General features: G+C 49.8%; 1 protein-coding gene across 1 annotated transcript in view; it reads left to right on the top strand.

The window, feature by feature from the left end:
* LOC307087611 (connector enhancer of kinase suppressor of ras 3-like) overlaps window positions 1–20,315 on the top strand; it is a 21,042-nt gene extending 727 nt beyond the window's left edge. Inside the window, exons 2-13 of the mRNA XM_079753232.1 lie at window positions 8,698–8,861; window positions 10,257–10,459; window positions 11,710–11,797; window positions 13,148–13,189; window positions 15,347–15,466; window positions 15,721–15,780; window positions 16,184–16,252; window positions 16,374–16,523; window positions 16,865–16,977; window positions 17,142–17,311; window positions 17,529–17,615; window positions 18,611–20,315. Coding sequence (XP_079609358.1) covers window positions 8,698–8,861; window positions 10,257–10,459; window positions 11,710–11,797; window positions 13,148–13,189; window positions 15,347–15,466; window positions 15,721–15,780; window positions 16,184–16,252; window positions 16,374–16,523; window positions 16,865–16,977; window positions 17,142–17,311; window positions 17,529–17,615; window positions 18,611–18,972 — 1,628 coding nt within the window. The 3' untranslated portion in view covers window positions 18,973–20,315. The remainder of the gene's footprint in view (window positions 1–8,697; window positions 8,862–10,256; window positions 10,460–11,709; window positions 11,798–13,147; window positions 13,190–15,346; window positions 15,467–15,720; window positions 15,781–16,183; window positions 16,253–16,373; window positions 16,524–16,864; window positions 16,978–17,141; window positions 17,312–17,528; window positions 17,616–18,610) is intronic.
* Window positions 20,316–21,622: the final 1,307 nt, after the last annotated feature.

Genomic DNA, 21,622 nt, shown 5'->3' with positions numbered 1-21,622 from the left:
TTTGGTCGTTTGTAATTTCAACGGTTCGAAAGTGACCATCCCGTCGCTGACTGGCTGTTACCTGAGCGAGGTCCCGACTACTGTAACTCTCCGGCTCAGTGATTGGTCGGTGGCCCATCGCGGTGACGTACAGTGGATCCTCTGCTCGTGACACTACGGACGTTGTAAACCGAGGAGCGATAAGCGCGTGACACGCTGTGCTCGTCACACGCAGGGTCTGGGTCTACTGGGTCTACTGGTATGGCCCCCTGAGAAACACTGGGAATCGAACCCCTGACCTGTTGGTCTGCAGCCCACTGCATTTCAAACAGCGTCTGCGTCATCCGCTGCGTGCTGAAGGGTATGTTTGGACTGTGTGTGTGTGTGTGTGTGTGCTCAACCGTGTGTGTGCTCGACTGTGTGTGTGTGCTCAGGGTGGGGCGGGGGTGTGTGAGCAGGCTGAGATAAATAGATAATATTTATGAATAATGTTGCACCTCACACATCCTCATACAGTCTACTTATTGTAAAGGAGAATACGTTATTTGAATGAGAGGGGCTGTTTATGTCAAACAACACTGTGTGTGTGTGTGTGTGTGTGTGTGTGTGTGTGTGTGTGTCTGGGTGGGTTGTCCGGACCGGACCAATCAAAGCCCTTCGTTAAAGAATGTACACATTATTGTTTATGTGTTCAGGCAACTAGCTCAGAGGATTTGTATTGACAACCGATCAAAACTCAGCAGTGCAACATGCATGCTCATTATCCATAGTCATCAATAGTTCAGATATTTGGGACAGAAATAGAAAACCATCAGTCCCCCAAAATGTATTTAATCTTCACAGGATTTGAGGGTAAACATGCATTATTTACTCTATGTTGCTTAGTTGTGTTGTTTAATGGGTTTCTGTTTGTCTGTCTGTCTGTCTGTATTGTCCACTGATCACCTCCTATAATCAATACCAGTGGATCTGAATGCTGTGCTCCCTGGCTGACAGGCTAATGAATGTTTGGTCAGGACCGGTTCAGGCGTGCCCGCATACCTCTGCTCAATTGAACAGGTGCGGTGGATCCCCCCATCCCCGATTGGCTCGGGATGGTTTATTGTGGTTTGGAATATCAACGCATGGCTTCCCTGGTGGGAGGCGCACAGCAGTGAGAGCTCAGGTATTAACCCTGCAGAGGGAATAGGTTTTCACTGGGAAGGTGAAATGCTGACGTTGTAATGCATGTTGTAAAGAAAACAAACTTGAATGAATCTGGATCCTGTTTGGGCCTTCAGTGAGGAAGAGCACGCGATGTCGTTCACCCCAGGACGCTGAACCCGACTCAGTTTGTCGTGTTTCGGATCTCGGTGTTCAATGGACATTTTTTGTTGGCAGAATGTCAACCGGTAGTCAACAGGTTGTCAACCACGTTTACAACCGCGGTTGTAAACGTGGTTGCCGTGGCGACCTGGCAGCTGTTGCGTGTGCGTGGCGTCTGGCTGTGTGACAGCAGGCTCCGGGGGGGGGCGTGTCTTGTTGGGCTTGTTTTGCTAAGTCGTCCTGTGACACCGGGACGGTGTCGGTTCAGTTTGCTTCTGTTCACCACCTGGCCGCTCATCCAGAGCACGTAGGCTGACTATTGATCCAGGATCTCTGATCAGTAAGGATTGATCCAATATCTCTGATCTGTATGGATTGAACCAATATCTCTGATCAGAAAGGATTGATCCAATATCTCTGATCAGGAAGGATTGACGCTGGATCTCTGATCAGTAAGGATTGATCCAATATCTCTGATCAGGAAGGATTGATCCAGGATCTCTGATCAGCAAGGATTGATCCAATATCTCTGATCAGCAAGGATTGATCCAATATCTCTGATCAGCAAGGATTGATCCAATATCTCTGATCAGCAAGGATTGATCCAATATCTCTGATCAGTAAGGATTGATCCTGGATCTCTGATCAGTAAGGATTGATCCAGTGTCTCTGATCAGTAACGATTGATCCAGTATCTGTGATCAGGAAGGATGGATGCAGTATCAGTGATCAGTAAGGATTGATCCAATATCCTTGATCAGTAAGGATTGATCCAGGATTTCTGATCAGTGAGGATTGATCAAGGAGTCTGGGTGAAGGCTGCCTTCATGTAGAGTGTGGCCGTTGGGGTTTGAACTCACAACCTTTTGGTCTGCGAGGCTAACGCCCCCACCACTAGACCTCAGACCAACTCTGAGGAGAAGGAGAAAACCAGACATCCATCGTCTTTATTATCTTCATCATCTTCATCATCTTGGAGGTTCTGCGTCTCTTAGTGGAAACATCGTGTCCATATGAGAGAGAGTCTTTCCTTCTGCTTGGAGGATGATTGATGTCATCCTCCTCCTGGAGAGAGAATCACAGGAAGTGACCCCTTCCCTCTTCCTGTTTCCCTGGTAGTTCTATGTCTCGTGTGTTCTCTGAGTGACTTCTACTCCTTTAGGAGTACTCTTGTCTTTTGTTGTTTTGGGTTGTTTAATTATCCAAGTTAATACCGATGCCCAGTTGTTGATGTTGCTGTGTTTTTCTGGTTTTTTTTTCAGTCTAAATTTATTAATTATCAGATTATCAGTTTTTAGGGCTATGTGCAGTCAAACCATAAATATATACTTAATATATACTTAACTTCATGTTGTAGCTCAGTTATAGTCCTGAATTGTCTCGAAGGTGAAGAGAAAATGAGCCAGCTCCTTGTTCTGATGGAGATAAGGAACAACGTAGTGGAGATAAGGAAGGAGCTGTTGTGATGGAGGTACCTCGTTCCTTATCTCCATCACAACAAGGAGCGGGTTACCCCCCGGGACGGAACCAGAGAGAGAAACACAAAGCAGAGCCGTGTTCTACTGCGACGGCAGTTTACAGAGAGAAAATAGCCTCTTATCCTGTGTGAATACACAAGCGTGTAACGTCCTGTGTGTGTGTGTGTGTGTGTATGTGTGTGTGTGTGTGTGTGTGTGTGTGTGTGTGTGTGTGATTGAGTAACAGTGTGCATTTAAACAAACAATACATTCAGATCATAGCCTGTTAACACAATTAATACAATCAACAAAAAAGTTTTTTTTTTGGTGTGTTTGGATAAAAAGTGCAAAGTGCTTTACAGAAGTTCAACAACAAGTTGTTTGTTTTGGTCGGTTGTTATCTTTCTGCTAAACAAATTACCCACCAGTTTGAGGGGAATGTTGTGTTTACCTCCCTCTGCCCCAATCTACTAGTCTCAAAGCCTTCTTATACTCAATATACTCTTATACTCTTATACTTATTCAACCAGGGATTGGCCTCCTGAGCTGTCCATCACCGGAGCGGGAGTGGGAGGGGCCAGGGTCAGTTAGTCAGAGGCCAGAATCTTCTTCCTGAGTCATTTAAACAATTGGTTGTTGGTAGATGGTATAAAACATTTATACAATTCATTTTATCCCTATTAGTACTACTACTACCATTATTAGCTGTAAGAACAAAATTATGACTTACATGTCAAATTGATTACGACTATCTGAGCTTATCTTGCTTTCATTAAGAGATATGAAATGTTATCCCTCTTGAGACACACACACACACACACACACTCGGAACTCACACACTCTCTCAAACACAAACACACACACTCTCTCACTCTCGAGCACACACACGCACTCTCTCCAGCACACACACGCACACTCTCTCAAACTCACACACACACACACACACACACACACACACACACACACACACACACACACACACACACACACACACACACGCACACACACACACACTCCTTTCCCCAGTTCTTCAAAGCTCCATTGTTCTGTAGTTGAACGCCCGGAAGGCCGGTCTGTGGGCCGCTGCCGGCGTGCCTCTGGGCCCAGGAGAAAGCTTTCTCCTTTCCTCTGTGAGTCAGACGCAGACGGCCTCCTAGCCGCTAGCCTCCCTCTTCAGCCGCTGTATTATAGAGCGTTTAGTTTAAAACACCAGGAGTAGACGGGCCAAATCACCACGTAGCGACGACGAGTGTTTATGTTTAGCAAACAAGTCAGCAGCGAAGAATACGGCCGGAGCTTCACTGCCTCCACAATCATCTGATGGGTTGACAAAAGTTAACTGAATAAAAGGTTTAAAGAAAATGAAATCCTACAACTAAATGTGTGGGCGACAGGGCGTGTCCACGTTGGGGGTGTTAGGGGCGTGTCCATGTTGTTGTTTTTTACCCTAAATGGCTTGCCGCTGGGCGGGGTAACGGCGGCAGAACCAGGTTCCCCGCCTCGGTTTCGGCCGCTGCCTTTGGTACACAGAAACCGTCTTCAACCATGACAGCATGTAGAGAGCCACGAAAGGGAAGATCACTCAGACCAGAGCAAACGCTGGCAGAGAAAACACATCATGGTGCCATGTTTAATGTACGCCCGATCTGATCAACTGAGATTAGGATTAAGGCGACTAAAATTCATGGATGTGTATTCGGCCTAGCATGAGGTTATGTTCCTATATTTCAGTGCAAATATTTTTTTTGTCTTTCAAAGTAAAGTTAATGGATGAATTCTGAGATGGAACCCATTGCAGGTGGGCGGGACTTCTTTGACATTGGACGAGGTCCTGTCAATCACAGCCAGAACCCGCCCTATTGTAAGGTTCTGAGAGGTCACGTTCGGATGGCTTTCGCCATTGGTTGGAACACACAAACAACCTAACAGGAAATGGTTAATTAGATTACCAACTAGCAAATCTTTCCCTTGTTTTGACAGGTTGGTGAAATTATGATTTTTGAGCCTTCGTGAGTTTTAGATTTTGTATAAAGTGCGTTTCCGTGGAATTAGGATGCTAAGAGGGATCACTCAGATTATTCCTGTGGAATGTCCTGTTTCCGGGTTTAGGAACTACTCTCCCAGACCGTTGTTGTTGAAACGCTGACCTACAAAACCAAACAAACCGAGAACTTTTTCAATATCGGATAAGAATGACGGTCTCCTCCTCTGAATGCCTTGTGTGTAGAACATGTGTGGGTGTGTGTGTGTGTGTGTGTGTGTGTGTGTGTGGGGGGGGGGTGTGTGTGTGTGTGCAACAAAGAAAACAGTATGAAATCCTCCTTGAGTGTCTCTCTAAGACATGTAGTATTAGTAGATGTTCTCTTGACTAGTGCTAACTAATGACTTAATTTAGCTGAACTTGAACTTCAGGGAACCAGTACCTCAGTACCTCTCGGGTACTGAGGTTGTGTGTGTGTGTGTGTGTGTCTCTCAGTACCGGTCATTCATAATGAAACAGGGATCAAATATATCCCCACTCTCAGCCCCTGTCAGACACCTTCCACCTGTGAATGTTCCAATATGGGGGGAGGGGGCTGGAACCCAGAACACAAACACAAACAGTTTGTTGTGTGTTGTAAAGTAGAGTCGCAATGTGTCTTGTTTCAAACTGAACATCATTTGTCTCGACCGATGATTGAACCGGTCTTGATTGACATTGGCAGTTCTTTGGTTCCTACCTGTCGATCAACTTTACAAAAGGTGGCCCCTAGGAACACGATGTTTATCCTGCACGTCTGCTATGGAGGCAGAACCCGCTGGTCTCTCTAGGGGGCCCGGAGCCAGGCCTCAACGGAAGCCATCGCAATGGGAACCCCGTTAAAGACCCCGTTAAAGACCCCGTTAAAGACCCCGTTAATGCGCTGACTGGGCAATCGCAGCTCCCTAATGAGTCGGCTGTTTTAGCCCGCTCTGTGTAGGCTAGCTGTGGTTTAGCTCGCTCTGTGTAGGCTAGCTGTGGTTTAGCTTGCTCTGTGTAGGGTAGTTGTGGTTTAGCTCGCTCTGAGTAGGCTAGTTGTGGTTTAGCTCGCTCTGTGTAGGCTAGTTGTGGTTTAACTCGCTCTGTGTAGGCTAGTTGTGGTTTAGCTCGCTCTGTGTAGGCTAGCTGTGGTTTAGCTCGCTCTGTTTAGGCTAGCTGTGGTTTAGTTCACTCTGTGTAAGCTAGCTGTGGTTTAGCTCGCTGTGTTTAGGCTAGCTGTGGTTTAGCTCGCTCTGATTAGGCTACCTATGGTTTAGCTCGCTCGGTGTAGGCTAGTTGTGGTTTAGCTCGCTCTGTGTAGGCTAGCTGTAATTTAGCTCACTGTGTGTAGGCTAGCTGTGGGTTAGCTGTGTGTAGGCTAGCTGTGGGTTAGCCCGCTCTGTGTAGGCTAGCCGTGGGTTAGGCTAGCTGTGGGTTAGGCTAGCTGTGGGTTAGCTTTGGGTTAGCCCACTCTGTGTAGGCTAGCTGTGGATTAGCCGTGTGTAGGCTAGCTTTGGGTTAGCTGTGTGTAGGCTAGCTGTGGGTAAGCCGTGTGTAGGCTATCTGTGGGCTAGCCGTGGGAAGGCTAGCTGTGGGTTAGCTGTGTGTAGGCTATTTGTGGGTTAGACCGCTCTGTTTAGGCTAGCTGTGGGTTAGCTGAGTGTGGATTAGCTGTGTGTAGGCTAGCTGACGCCCAGCAGACTGTTAACGCGGTGGCAGCCTGACGTTCACCGCCTCCCTGCTGCTGTCAGACAGATTATCAGCCTCTCAGGTGTCAGAAAGTGGATCAGGTTCGGAGGTTTAATATGTCTTTTGACAAGCCCCAAACAGCCCCCCCACCCCCCTACCCGGCCAGCCTGTGAGCTCAGACCGGCCTTTTGCTCCTCCTCTGAACGTATAAACACATCTCAGCATGAGCTGCAGATCAGGAACAGGAGGCGTGTCGGCAGAATCTTTCATGGCAACAAGAGAATAACTACATTTAACATTTAGGGAGTCTGCTTTAGACGCTCATCCAAAGCGACTTGTTCAAACAACGGCTCATACACACGTTCACACACCGACGGCGGGGTCCGCCACGCAGGGCGACAGCCCGCTCGTCAGGAGCAGTCAGGAAGAGCCCTCCAGCCGGGGATCGAACCAGCAACCTTCCGGTTCCACGTCTCTACCTCCTGAGCTGAGCCGCCCCGCGGTGCCGGAGTCGCTGTGTGGAGTCTGAACCCTGACGTCGCCTGGCGTCAGAAGGAGTTCAAGCACCACTGTGCTGGGACCAGTACCACGTCACTGGGACCAGTACCACGTCACTGGGACCAGTACCAGGGAGCTGGGACCAGTACCAGGGAGCTGGGACCAGTACCAAGGTGCTGGGACCAGTACCACGTCACTGGGACCAGTACCAGGGAGCTGGGACCAGTACCAAGGTGCTGGGACCAGTACCACGTCACTGGGACCAGTACCAGGGAGCTGGGGCCAGTAGAGTAGAGGCTCCAGGCCCCCCCAGCGTAGATCCCGCTGGAGGTCGGTTCAGTGACGAGGAGGAGGAGGAGGAGGAGGAGGAGGAGGAGGTCTTGTGCAGCAGTGAGACCCCCACTCCTCCTGGCGGCCATCTGTCTGAGGCAGACATTCCTCAGGCTCAGGAGCCCGGGCCCCCAGGGGGTCTTTAATGACCCCCCCCGTGGTGACGCTGGGCTTCACCCCGACTCCCACGCGGCCAGTTGTGTTTTCCTTGCGTCGGCCATTTGGCGGGTTGGGGAGGAGCAGCTCACAGAGGGTCCCGCTGCGCCACACAGCAGGAAGCTAACTGCTAACCCCGGACAGAGGGGTCCCGAAGCTAACCGCTAACCCCCGACAGAGGGGTCCCGAAGCTAACCGCTAACCCCCGACAGAGGGGTCCCGAAGCTAACCGCTAACCCCAGACAGAGGGGTCCCGCTGCGCCACACAGCAGGAAGCTAACCGCTAACCTCAGAGCTACTCCATGAGTGTTGACGCCGTGTTCTGCGGGTTGTAAGGGGGTTGTCTAACCCTCCATTGTCTCTGTTGACTTCTGAAGCCAACACCGGGATTCAAACGTACGGACGCTCTGGCTTTAGCCCTCCCTCTTTCCCCCTCTAGCTCCAACCCCTCCGCTTCTAATCAGGTCAAGGGTCGAAGTTCAAAGACTGCAGGGATGCTAACCCCGGTCTTATTGGTTTATGTAAATGAAGGCAAACCTTTTTAAAATCCTGCTAGTAATGCGAACAACACAATGGTGAACACAGTGTTGGCACTGAGGTCAGGGTGAGACCTTTCAAACAGTTAGAACCCTAACCTTCATGCTAACACTGTTCACAATGGACCGAGCATTATGCTAACTCCATGGCGAACATGGCAACATACTTGTCATCTGTTGGTTAAAGGAATTTCTGAACTGGGTTTCTGGGTGGATCAATGGTCTGTTACTGGCTGTCCTATTGTGGCTACCATGACAACCAATAATTGATCATCATTTATCAGCACTATGACTTGTGTCTGAATGGTGCTATAGAATTAAACTTGCCCTGCCTAGATCGAGGCCTAGATGGATGCAAATCATGTTTACCCATGATGCACCCAGAAGTTGTTCAATTAAGGATGGTGAAATATTCACCATCACCAACGCACAGCAAATGAGTTTCAATGGACAATTTCAAAGACAAATTATGATATGTAAACTTTAATTCAAATGTTTGCAAGACTAATAAAATATAAAAGTACAGTGTATATATTTCATCGACCTACTCGTATTCTCACTCCATCACTCACTCACTCACTCCTTCACTCACTCACTCTCCTTCATAGACCTACCTGTATTCTCACTCACTCACTCACTCACTCACTCACTCCTTCACTCACTCACTCCTTCACTCACTCCTTCACTCATTCACTCCTTCACTCCTTCACTCATGGTCTCACCCGCCCCCTGGCCGTGTCCTCCCCAGGTCTGGACGACAGCCTCCAGCCCTACGTCCCGTCCTTCCAGCTCCAGGGTGTCCAGGGGGAGCGTCTGCTGCGGCTGACCCACCAGGAGCTGCTGTCGCTGGGCATGGGCCGTGTGGGGCACCAGGAGCTGCTGCTGGAGGCCGTGGACCTGCTCTGTGCTCTGGTGCGCACCCCCACTCTCCCTACACTTTCACCTCTCACCTTTTCTCTGTACACTCATTTACACCATTACATTGTATTAATGTTTGAGTCTTCCGTCTGGGATCAACACCGTATTATTTTATGCCGTTTTAATGTTGACTGTGAAGGCAGCAGAAGCTGTTCTCTAAAGAGACTAAACTGAGAGACAGAGACAGGTCATTAAGGAGCAGGTAGGGGTTAGACAGTACAGAGACAGGTCATTAAGGAGCAGGTAGGGGTTAGACAGTACAGAGACAGGTCATTAAGGAGCAGGTAGGGGTTTGACAGTACAGAGACAGGTCATTAAGGAGCAGGTAGGGGTTAGACAGTACAGAGACAGGTCATTAAGGAGCAGGTAGGGGTTTGACAGTACAGAGACAGGTCATTAAGGAGCAGGTAGGGGTTAGACAGTACAGAGACAGGTCATTAAGGAGCAGGTAGGGGTTTGACAGTACAGAGACAGGTCATTAAGGAGCAGGTAGGGGTTAGACAGTAAAGAGACAGGTCATTATGGAGTGGGTAGAAGGCCTGCAGGTATAATGAGGACTTGGGTGGATCATATCAGGTATATTTTGGCACAGAGATCTCTGAAGCTCATAAAATCGTGAGAGATGCCATCTCCAATCCTCCAGATATCACAACGCAGATTGTAGAGATAATATATGAACACATGAGTTCACCCTCAAAGCTCCTCAGCTGTCGACAGGCGAGGGCACGCCACAGATGTTGTAGAGAGAGAGAGAGAGAGAGAGAGAGAGAGAGAGAGAGAGAGAGAGAGAGAGAGAGAGAGAGAGAGAGAGAGAGAGAGAGAGAGAGAGAGAGAGAGAGAGAGAGAGAGAGAGAGAGAGAGAGAGAGAGAGAGAGAGAGAGCTTGGTGGCTCTTTAAGGGCTGTGTTACGGTATGTCTTGAGGGGGACGGGACCCAGAGTGGTGCGCTATGGAGTCGATGGGTCAGCGATCGGAGCCGGTCGGGAACGCCGGGACGTGGGCACACGCCGGGGAGATTGCCATGGCGACCGGTCTTCCGGAATGCGACCGGTTCCCGGGAACGCCTTCGCTTGACGGTGGCCTTTAACCTCAGCGTTCCCGATCGCAACAAGAGGCCTCTGTTTCCTGGAGCCCATATTAGGGCATCAGTGAGGAGCCGTCGGCGAGCGGGTTAGAGTGAGGTTCTAATCCTAAAGCACGCCAGCGAACCCTAAACCTCACCGGTCTGGGAACGCCGGTTGGTCCGCCTGGGAACGCCGGTTTTGGAACGGCGGTCTGGGAACGTCCGTCTGGGAACGTCCGTCTGGGAACGTCCGTCTCGGAGCGCCGGTCTGGGAACGCCAGTCTGGGAACGCCGTTCTCTGACTAACCCGCGGCCCTCCCTCTCCAGAACCACGGCGTGGAGGCGGACCGCCTGGGGGTCCTGGTGGGCCGGATGAGGGGCTCCGTGGTGCAGCTGCAGGTGTCGGCCTCGGAGCGCCGGAAGAACCCGTCGTACCGCGGCGTCCACGCCCAGAAGCCCTCAAACCACTTCCTGACCGCCGTGGTGGAGCTCATCGCCACCGCCAAGACCCTGCTGGGCTGGCTGGACCGGTAATCATTATCATTATCATAATCATAATCATTATCATAATAATTATCATCATCATTATCATCATCATTATCATCATTATTATTATCATTATTATCATAACTGACCAAGACCCAGCTGGACTGGCTTGACCGGTAATCATCATCATTATCTTTATTACTATAATTATTATCATTATCATGATAACAACCAGACCACACCAGTACGATCTCATTATCATCATCATTATCTTCATTATTATTAATATTATCATTATCACTAAACAGCAGGCCGTGCGTAATGGCTGGGTTGATCAAGATGATGATGACAACAAATCCATATTAATAAAGTGTCAACATTTGTTTTAAATTATATAAAGATAGATGGTAAAAAGTGGTCAAAAGACTCTAAAACCCAAAACTGAAGTCCTTCACATTCTTATGAGCTTATACACACACGTACACACACACACACACACACACACACATGTTTACACACACAGACACACACACACACACACACACACACACACACACGTTTACACACGTACACACATGTACACACACACACACACGTTTACACACGTACACACACACACACACACACGTTTACACACACACACACACACACACACACGTTTACACACGTACACACACACAGACACACGTGTACACACACACACACACACACACACACACACACACACACACACACACACACACACACACACACACACACACACACACACACACACACACACAAAGACACAGACACGTACACACCCCCCCCCTCCTGAGGAATGCCGGTGTTGACTCTCGGGTTGTTAACACGCGTGTCCTGTCAGCGTGTTGTCAGCACACACAGCTCCACTGTCCTGCCTGGCCCCCCTCAGGTCCTCAGCCCCCAGTGTTCCCCTCACGCAGACGTCTGGATGTAGCCGCCCACCCCCCCTCCTAGGGGCGCGTGTCCCAGCCTGAAGAGGATTCCTGGAACATAAGCCTTGTGACGCTGGGGCTGTCTCTCTATCGTCTGAGCCTAGAGGGACGCAGGCTGAAGTCACTGGCTAGCCCCTCCGGCTGTATTAGGACCCACTGTTAGCCGTTAGCCGTTAGCCGCAGGTCCCGAGGGTCATTAAGGAGATAGTAACGTCAGGTGGTGGGTTTGGGACAGGTGTGTGTGTGTGTGTGGACCAGTACTACCCTGCCCTAGGTGTGTGAGTGGATGCGCTGCTCTGTGTCTCACTTCCTGTGTGGGGGTGTTGTCATGGTGACAGGGTGCCGGGGACGGGGGGGAAGGACCTGGGAGCCACGAAGAACACCATCATCCAGCTGTGTCTGCAGCTGACCTCCACCGTGCAGAAGGTCAGGGGTCAACTCTCCCTGTCTCTCTCTCTATCTGTCTGTCTCTCTCTCTGGCTGTCTCTCCATCTGTCTGTCTCTCTCGCTCTCTGTCTCTCTGTCTGTCTCTCCATCTTTCTCTCTCTCTGTCTGTCTCTCTCCATCTCTCTCTCTGGCTGTCTCTCCGTCTGTCTTGTCTGGCCGTCTCTCCATCTCTGTCTCTCTCTCTATCTGTATGTCTGTCTGTCTATCTCTGTATGATTCTAAACACTGGACCCAGTGTGGGTGTGGCCTTGGTTTAGGCCACGCCCCCTTCACCACCATCATTCTACCTCCTGTCAGTCACTCGGTGTCGGCCACCGTGTCGACCCCGCCCGCCACCCCGTGTCTTCTGGTTTCCCGCCTTCTCCTCTGGCTGTCCTCCACTGCATTTCTAGCATAGCTGGCTGCTGCCATTTTCTTTACCACTTTTTGCCGTGTCTCTCTTTTATTCAGTCGCTTTGCCTCGGAGTGACGGACTAAGAATGCAAAAAAATACGATATAAAAAATGATAAAAGGCGAAATAAAATCAGTGATTTTTTTTAACAAAATCGTAAGGATTTCTTTAATGACTTCATTCTTACTACCTTTTTACATACCGGCTTCAGTGCTATTCTTTAAGCAACATAGTCCCCATTCTTTAACAAGCATGATTACATGTATGTGAACAGTTATGTTTACATGCATGTTACCTGTACTTTTACATGCATGTTAACATGTACGTTTACATGTGTGTAACATGAATGTTAACGTGTATCTTTACATGCATGTTAACATGTACGTTTACATGCATGTAAACATGTATGTTTACATTGAAGTTAACATGCTTGGACTGATACTTCTCTAGCTTTGTTCTGGGTTCCATCTATGAAAGTGGATGACTGCTGCTACGGACGTGTTGTGTAACGTTTGGACCGGGCCTCCAATGTGTTGACTCTATTTTCTCTCAGAACTTCCTGCCACACAGGAAGTTCTGACCTGCAGGACAGGAAGTTGTGTACTGCTGATGGAAACACAAAGAGAAACTTTGGAGCCGCGTTTTGCAGAATTTGTTCTAGATTTAGTTGTTACTTTGAAATTGTGTCAATTCAGATTCAGAAGAGATCTTTAGCTATACATGACTTCTGAAGAGAGGGTTTTCTCTACAGCTTTCAGAAATGAAAATCGACGTTACTGAGGAAATGATTTGGAAACAAACCCTATCACTGTTAAGGACTTTCCCGAGACACTCGTCTCTCAAATCTCAACTCATTTACGTTCCTCTGAAATCAAAGTGCTCATGAAATAGAGTTGATTACAGACATGTTAAGGTGACCTCTGTCTTCTAACTGCAGGACTGCACCGTGTACGAGATGGAAGACAAGATTCTGGAAGTGGTAAGTACGGACACACACATGCGCACGCACGCACGCACACGCACGCACACGCACAACCTTCCTTTTCCTGTCCTAAACATCCCATGGTGTGCTATTTGTCTTCGCTCAGTGTGTTTGGCTCCCAGAGCCTGAGTCCACTTCCGGTATTAGATAATACTTCCTGTTGCGTGGGGGCAGGGTGTATGGGGGTAACACAGCTGAACACTTCCCTGATAGCGCCCAACCTCTCCACAATCCAGAGCGTCCTCTAGTGGACAGGGCGTTTGACTCCCAGCTGAAAGGTCTTGGGTTCGATCGGGGATCGAACCCAAGACCTTTCAGCTGGGAGTCAAACGCCCTGAGTACACGATGAATTGTGGGACCGCCAGAGCAGGCGTCCCCGCAGCTTTCACACCTGGACTCCTGTATCGTTAAGCCCCCCCCCCCCCCCCACAGCTCCCAGTCTGCCCAGTAAACATAGGACCGGGGGGGGAAGAAGGGGGGACTTTCGGTACTCGTGTTTTGGGCTCATAAGTCCCCCAGGTCAAAGGTCAGTGTTTTCCCCGTGAGCCTCAGTGTGCTGCACAGGGGCACTGCGGCAGTGGGGCACACAGACGAGGAGGGAACCTCTCTGTTGTCGAGCGAGTCCCTCCGGCCGTGGAACCGGCCGTGGAACCGGCCGTGGAACCGGCCGTGGAACCGGCCGCTCCCTCTGGGGCTGGGAGCCGTAGTTTAAATACAGTCCCTTTACTGCAGGGCTCCTAATGCGTGGTGATACGGAACAGCACACATCTGTAGTTTGGACTACTGGATTCATAACCTCTGTGCAAGGTAATGAATGTGCCTCTGCACATTCATATTGTGCAGAGGCACATTCACACACTGTGCCTCTGCGCCCCACCAACACACGCACTAGCACACCGAATTTGGTCGCATATTATAACTCATGCAGTCCACAATCACACAGAGAGAGAGAGAGAGATTATCTAACCCCACGGCTGCGGGCGTGCATAGTGCCAGCCGCTCGTCTTAACGGCAGAACATGGAATCTGTGAAGTTAATATCATGACTTTAAAAGCACCTAATGACTTCCTTTAACGAATTAACGAGTTAAAAAATGTTGAAATAGACGGTATTTTTTTGTTGTACCAGGGCAATATCTTTAGTGTCTTTTTCTTTCTTTCGTTTACGCTATGCCGACCCGCTTAGCACACGTTTCTCCATTTTCACTGTGAAATTGACCGTTGACCGAGCACTACGACATAGACGTCACGTCATGTCACGTTACATTTTCTTTAAAATGTGATGTATTTATTTCGCAAATCAAAAACATTCAAATCCTTTTATGACCAAAGTCTTGGCCAATTGAATTTTTTTTTAAGAAAAAAAAACTATATACATATATCAAGGGCCCCCCCACTGGCCAGGGCGCTGGACATGGGACCACTCTGCCCATGCGGTAATCCGTCATTGCCTTTGTGGTTTAGATTCTACTGGATTCATAATGCATGGTGATAAACATCTGTAGTTTAGACTTTACAGGACTCATAATGCATGGTGATGAACATCTGTAGTTTAGACTCTATTGGACTCATAATGCATGGTGATAAACATCTGTAGTTTAGACTCTATTGGACTCATAATGCATGGTGATAAACATCTGTAGTTTAGACTCTATTGGACTCATAATGCATGGTGATAAACATCTGTAGTTTAGACTCTACAGGAATCATAATGCATGGTGATAAACATCTGTAGTTTAGACTTTACAGGACTCATAATGCATGGTGATAAACATCTGTAGTTTAGACTTTACAGGACTCATAATGCATGGTGATAAACATCTGTAGTTTAGACTCCAGGACTCGTCATGTAACGTAATGCAGTAACACACACATCTGTAGCTGATCCCCTTAGTAGAGGGCTTCATGGAGCATTGTAGTTTAAAAAGTGAGGAATATTGAGTGCTCCAGTTATTTGATGAAATGTGAACCTCATTCACATTTTTTCTTTCCTAATTTTACTATCATTAAAAGTAAAATGCTGTTTTGGGCAACTTTTTCCTATGTATTGTTCCTTTCCTATGCATCATTTGGTTAAATGTGTCCTTCCATTTTGTGTGTGTGTGCCTGTGCGTGTGTGTGTGCGTGCGTGCGTGCGTGTGTGTGTGTGTTCCAGTCGCGGGCGCTGAACGCTGTGTGTGAGGAGACGGCGGGCTCCGCCTCCGACCCGGTCCAGACCCCCAGGTCCGGCCTGGAGGAGGTCTGCATCTCCAACATCAGACCGGGAGAGGGACTGGTGAGTCATACTGGTCATACTGGTCCCATCAGACCTGGGGGAGACTGGGGAGTCCTACTGGGACCAGTCATAGCCTCACTGGGATGGAGCTGGTGTCAGCTCCCAGTGTTTCTTCTGGGCGTTGGTTCTGGTTTAGCTTCCAGTAGATGTGTGGGGGTACGGGGTAATAACGTAGGGTGTGTGGGGGTACGGGGTAATAACGTAGAGTGTGTGGGGGTACGGGGTAATAACGTGGAGGGTGTGTGTGTTCCCAGGGCATGTACATCAAGTCTACGTACGACGGGCTCCACGTCATCACCGGGACCACGGAGAACGTGAGTCCTGTCCTCACTGTGTCTCTCTCTCTGAGACTAATGGTCTCTCTCTCTCACTCTCTAACTCCCTCCCTCCCTCTCTTTCTTTCTTTCTTTTTCTCTTTCTTTTTCTATGAGACGAATGCTCTCTTGGTCTCTCTCGCTCTCGCTCTCTCTCTCTCTCTCTCGCTCTCTCTCTCGCTCTCTCGCTCTCAGACGAATGGTCTCTCTCTCGCTCTCTCTCTCTCGCTCTCTCTCTCTCTCTCTCTCTCTGACTAATGGTCTCTCTCTCTCTCTCGCTCTCTCTCTCTCTGACTAATGGTCTCTCTCTCTCTCTCTCTCTCTCTCTCTCTCTCTCTGACTCATGGTCTCTCTCTCTCTCGCTCTCTCTCTCTCTCTCTGACTAATGGTCTTTCTCTCCCAGTCCGCAGCAGACCAGACTGGGAGGATCCACGCTGGAGACGAGGTGGTCCAGGTCAACGGGCAGACCGTGGTGAGTCCTCCTCCTCTCCCTCCTCCTCCTCCTCCCCACCAGCTGGTTCCCCTGTATCAGATGTACAATGGGTATGAAGGGTAGTCATGTGACACCGTTCCCTGCTCTGTGATTGGTCCAGGTGGGCTGGCAGCTGAAGCACCTGGTGGTCAGTCTGAAGGCGAGCCCGGGGGGCGTGGTCCTGGTCCTGAAGAAGAGGCCGTCAGGGGTCTCCTGCTCCATCGCCCCCGCCCCCCTGAAGAACCTGCGCTGGAGACCCCCCCTGGTGAAGGTAGGACCCCTCATGACCCTCCCTGATTTAGATCCCAAGGAACCAAACAACAAAGTAATCATGGCGTCTAGTGAATAAAGTTGGTCTCGCCCTTGCTTACACTCTCTGTCTGTCTGTCTGTCTGTCTGTCTGTCTGTCTGTCTCTCTCTCTCTCTCTCTCTCTCTGCCTCTGTCTCTGTCGCTCTCTCTTTCTCTCGCTCTCTCTCTGTGTGTCTCTCTCTCTGTGTCTCTCTCTCTCTCTCTCTCGCTCTCTCTCTGTGTGTCTCTCTCTCTGTGTCTCTCTCTCTCTCTCTCTCTGTCTGTCTCTCTGTCTCTGTCTCTCTTGGTTCGACCAATCACAGGTGTCGGGTCTGATCCAGCCCTCTGAGGGTCTAGGTGACCTGGTGAAGACAGTGAAGCCGGAGGTCCTGGATCTCTACATCCCCCCTCCCCCCTCGGTGCCCTACACCCCCAGGTAGGACCGGACCCCCGGGGGCCCGCTGGTGGTCTCCGTCAGGTCCTCCCCTTCAGTCCAGCAGCAGACCTTTAATCATCTTTAATTAATCATTAATCATCAACCATTAGTCCTGTGTTTACGTAATACTGACGTCTATTAATGAGACCAATCGCCCTCTGAAGGGGCGGGGCCACCGAGGTGGTCATGAGACCCAAGTCTCCTAACTCCTCCCTCGACGTGGGCGGGAGGCGGAGCTTGTTGCTGAAGGACCACAGGACCTCGCTAGGCCCCTCCCCCGACGCCCCCCACCTGCCCACCCCCGTACGCATGAGGCAGAGGTCGTCCACGAAGGGTGAGTGACACACCGAAGCGCACACACACACACGCACACACACACACACACACACACACACACACACACACACACACACACACACACACACACACACACACACACACACACACACACACACACACACACACACGTGCATGATATATATATGATTCTATATAGTATACACCTGATTCACTCCCAGGATGCACCTGTTGACTCCGCCCTGTTTTGCCAGGTAAGCCCCGCCCCATCTCCATGCCGGCCGTCACCAGCTCAGGTGTGTGCGACCCCTTCGCCCGGCCAGGGCTGCACGGACGAACAGGTAAGCCCAGCCCCGCCCAGACGGCGCCTGACTGGGGAACGCAGACTGCAGTAGCGCCGTGCTAATCTAGCCACAATTTAGCGCGCGATTAGCTGCGGTGAGATCAACCAAAGGAGGCTATCGCGAGCTGCTAAGGTAAACACTCAGCAGCCCGCACAAAACACAAAGCTGCGTGCTCAGGATGTCTACCTGGTTAATCATTAGCTTAGCTCATTAGCGCCAGTGAGTAGCGGGGGATGTCTGCGGCCGTCCTCGTGCTACGCTAACCCTCACCTTGAGCTGGGCAGTGTCTTGGTGTGAGTTAGCGTCCGGCTAGGGTTAGCCCGCATTAGCATGTGCTTCATTGTCATTTGCCGTGGAGATTGTTTCTTATGACTGCTGTGGGCGTGATTGACTGTTAAGAAGGGTTGCTGTGGGTTTTAAAGTATGCGCACACACAGACACACAGAAGGCAGGAAACATGGGATGTGGATGCAGGTCTCACACACATTGTGTTTCACTCACGCATAGAAGTAGCCCACTTTTAATAATATGGTTCCAACCTTACTATATTATTACATTGTTCGCAAGACAGAGAAACGACAATATAGCCCTGTCGGTGCAGCAAAGATGTTCATAGAAACATGCACTACAGTTGTTCGATCGCCTTGTTTGACATTCCTTCAAGCTGCTTCTGCTTTTCATTCCCTTCGGATGTTTCCCACCATCGACCTGTAAGCCGACTGTAATGAAGGGCCGGCAGAACCTTAGTGAACGTCCCCTCGAGGACTCGTGGTGACGGGGGGGTTCCCTCTGGGTTTGATCCCCAACAGCCGGCCTATAATCTGCATCATCTTAATAATCTTATAAATAAATAAATAATAATATAGCCTCGTCTTGAGAGAGGAGGTGGCATACCTCCCAACCTCCTTGTGATTGGCTGATCTGTTAACGACCTGTCCCTCCCTTCTCTCCCCCCACCCCCCCCCCCCCCCCCACCCCCCCCCCCCCTCCAGCCCAGGACGTCCTGCAGCGTTGCCTCAGCAACGAGCGCATTGGCACCATCTCCGAGGAGGCCCCGCCCTGCTTCCCCCTGGCCCTGCCCTACCAGCGGGGGGGCCGCGGCGTGCCGGGGGGCCGCGGCGTGGACCACATCCGGGCCAGCCGCTGCTTCGTCAACGCCGAGCTGCACGGCGGCGCCACCATGCCCTACCAGGAGGCCGCCGGCCGCAAGCCCCCCGTCGCCACGGCGACCGCCCCGCCCGCCGCCGCCGCCGCCTCGGGGACCAAACACGGCCCCTCCTCCTCCTCCTCCTCTTCCTCTGGACACTCGCTGCTGGGGGGGTGGCTGGCACGACTCCGGCTGCTGAGCCACTGACGGCCGTCCGACCGGTCCGGAGGTCCAGGGGAGCGCGTGGAACACCGGGAGGACGGGGTCGAGGGTTTGAATCCCAGAGAGGAGGGAACCGTGTGACCTCCTCTTCACGAAGGTCGTCTCTCTCTGAGTTTTATTGTGAAAACCGCTGAGGACGTGGAGCGGAGAGGCCGAGGACAAGGCCTGTTCAGGGCATTGGGGTGTCGGTGAAGGTGGAGACACTGAACCCCACCTCGGAGTGAGCCCCGGGGGTCTCAGACCCCGCCTTCCCCCACCGAGCTCTTCGGCGTTATCCCACAGGTCCACCAAGTTCACAGCTCTGCCAGTAAGGTCTGTTTTCGTAGCTTTAAAAGCATTTCAGGTTGGTCCTTTGATGTCGAGGTGATCATCTTAAATTGTGTATAAGATGAAGTTTGTCGCCTTAAAGACATTACATTCAGAGTATGTTGATTCAGCCTTGTTGAAACCAGTGTCAGCCCTGTTGAAACCAGTGTCAGCCTTGTTGAAACCAGTGTCAGCCTTGTTGAAACCAGTGTCAGCCTTGATGAAACCAGTGTCAGCCTTGTTGAAACCAGTGTCAGCCTTGTTGAAACCAGTGTCAGCCTTGATGAAACCAGTGTCAGCCTTGATGAAACCAGTGTCAGCCTTGATGAAACCAGTGTCAGCCTTGATGAAACCAGTGCCCCTTGTGGTGAGTCCTGCTGCTGCGCCTCTCGGACGCCGACCCCTCAGGACGACCTTTGACCCTTCAGAGGTCGCTTCAAGAGAGACCCTCTCAGCCCCCGACGAGGCCCGGCCCCGGGGATCGAACCTGTGGCCTTCTGGAGGTGCTGAGGGTTCAGGAGAACCACGTGACCGCCTACTGTATTAGGATGACCTCTGACCCCAACACTGCCTTTACCTGCTGGAAGGGATGGGGAGACCAAACCGTGGAACGGACCATCCTGGGATCAGGATCCCGCGCTCTGAACCAATAACCAGCTGAAGCAGAACTGAGGAGATTGGGTCAAGGCCATAGACTGCTGTTCCGTTGAGGTGTTACGTCATTGAGATAAGGTTTTACAAGTGAAAGAGTGAATGTTGAGGAGGTGGTTCGGACCCAACGTGTTGTGTACTGGATCCTGGAGGAGAATGTTTTTAATGTAGCGATTGTTGCTCTGGCGCTTAGCCGGGACATGTTGTCAAGCCATATGCAAGAGAGAAATAACCAAACTAAATCAATAAACTTCTCTATTAAAAATGCGTCTGCACGTTGAAGATCCAAGGGGACGTTTTGTGTTGGGTCAAGCTCATTGCGTTTGCATCTTGTCAGTTATTCTAACTATTAGCAATAAAGCTATGCGGTAGTACGTTGTTTAACTATTTGCAACCATTGCTTACAGAATGTGTTTGAATCACCAAAAATACCAAAGGGTTCAATACAAAGGGATTTTAAGGACTTGCTGAATAGGAACATTAAACATCCTTCCCTTACTCACATTTCCGCTCAACAAGTCTTCACCGCTTCAAGAAGCCATATGGCTTCCAGAAGATATAACTTATTTAGAAGAAAATTCCCATATTGAAACAAGAATATGGGAGATTTTTAGGAAACAATTTGTGTAGATATTACCATGAATTCTTTAGATCTGCCTGCATAGCAATGCACTAATATTTGGGAATATATAAGTGTATTTCAACGAAGGAAAATAAGAGAACAAATATTATCATTCCCGTTTCAAACAACTTCCTTGGCTATTCAAGCAAATACGTCTGGGAGAATGAAAACCCGGTGCCGCAAAAGTACCGTAGCCTACCCAACAAAGTAATGTACAATCGCGCAATCTCCTTTATAAATTTAGTGACCGTGCTTCTCCGACGGGCAGATGACCAGACCGCAGTTTCAAGAGGGACTAGGAGATAAAAGCCTTAAATGGCCAAAAGTTGTCTCAAGCGGGGCCTTAATACTAACACATTAGCGGATGAGCCCACATTTGAATCTTATGCTTCATTTGACTAATATGAGTCACAGATGTTGGATACAAAGTTATCAAAGAACGAGTCATGTATTTCCTTTATTTCACTATCCTCTGTTCACTTCATTTGCATCGCGCGGTTTTTTTATGGGACTAAACACGTTTAGTTCCCTGTTAGGAAAACAGATCTACCGACCCCTAAAACGGACATGTGATACTTTAGTTGAAGTTAAAGTGGGAATGGGAGCCAGCGGATCACAGGACGTATCGATCCGAGTGTGAGCCAGAATCAAAGTTATATATTAAGTTAAATAATAAGTAGGCTACTTATATAGGCCTATATGGCATACCGTTAAAGTGACATCAATAGCAGATCCCACAAAATCTACAGTGATAATCAAATATTCCTAATATTGTTGGATTCTACATTGTCCAGCAGACATTGATTCAACAGACTGGTATAAATAGAGTCCGCCGCGCCACCTGGTGGCCAGATCCAGGACCGAGCTGCACTTATATACAACAAACCGTGGAACTAAACCATAACACCGTGGACCTGAAATGTGACACTCTAAACCAGCTAACCAACTAATGGTGAATGGACTCGTCCCGCCACTGAACGTGAGGTACGAATGCGTTATTCTCCGTTTTAGTAGAGACTTTAATCTGATTGAAAACTTCCAAGATCCGGAGAAATT

This window comes from Pollachius pollachius (genome assembly GCF_949987615.1).
Source record: "Pollachius pollachius genome assembly, chromosome: 16".
Lineage (NCBI taxonomy): Eukaryota > Metazoa > Chordata > Actinopteri > Gadiformes > Gadidae > Pollachius > Pollachius pollachius.
The sequence above is the reverse complement of the archived record's forward strand: the minus strand, read 5'-3'. Positions and strand labels throughout refer to the sequence as shown.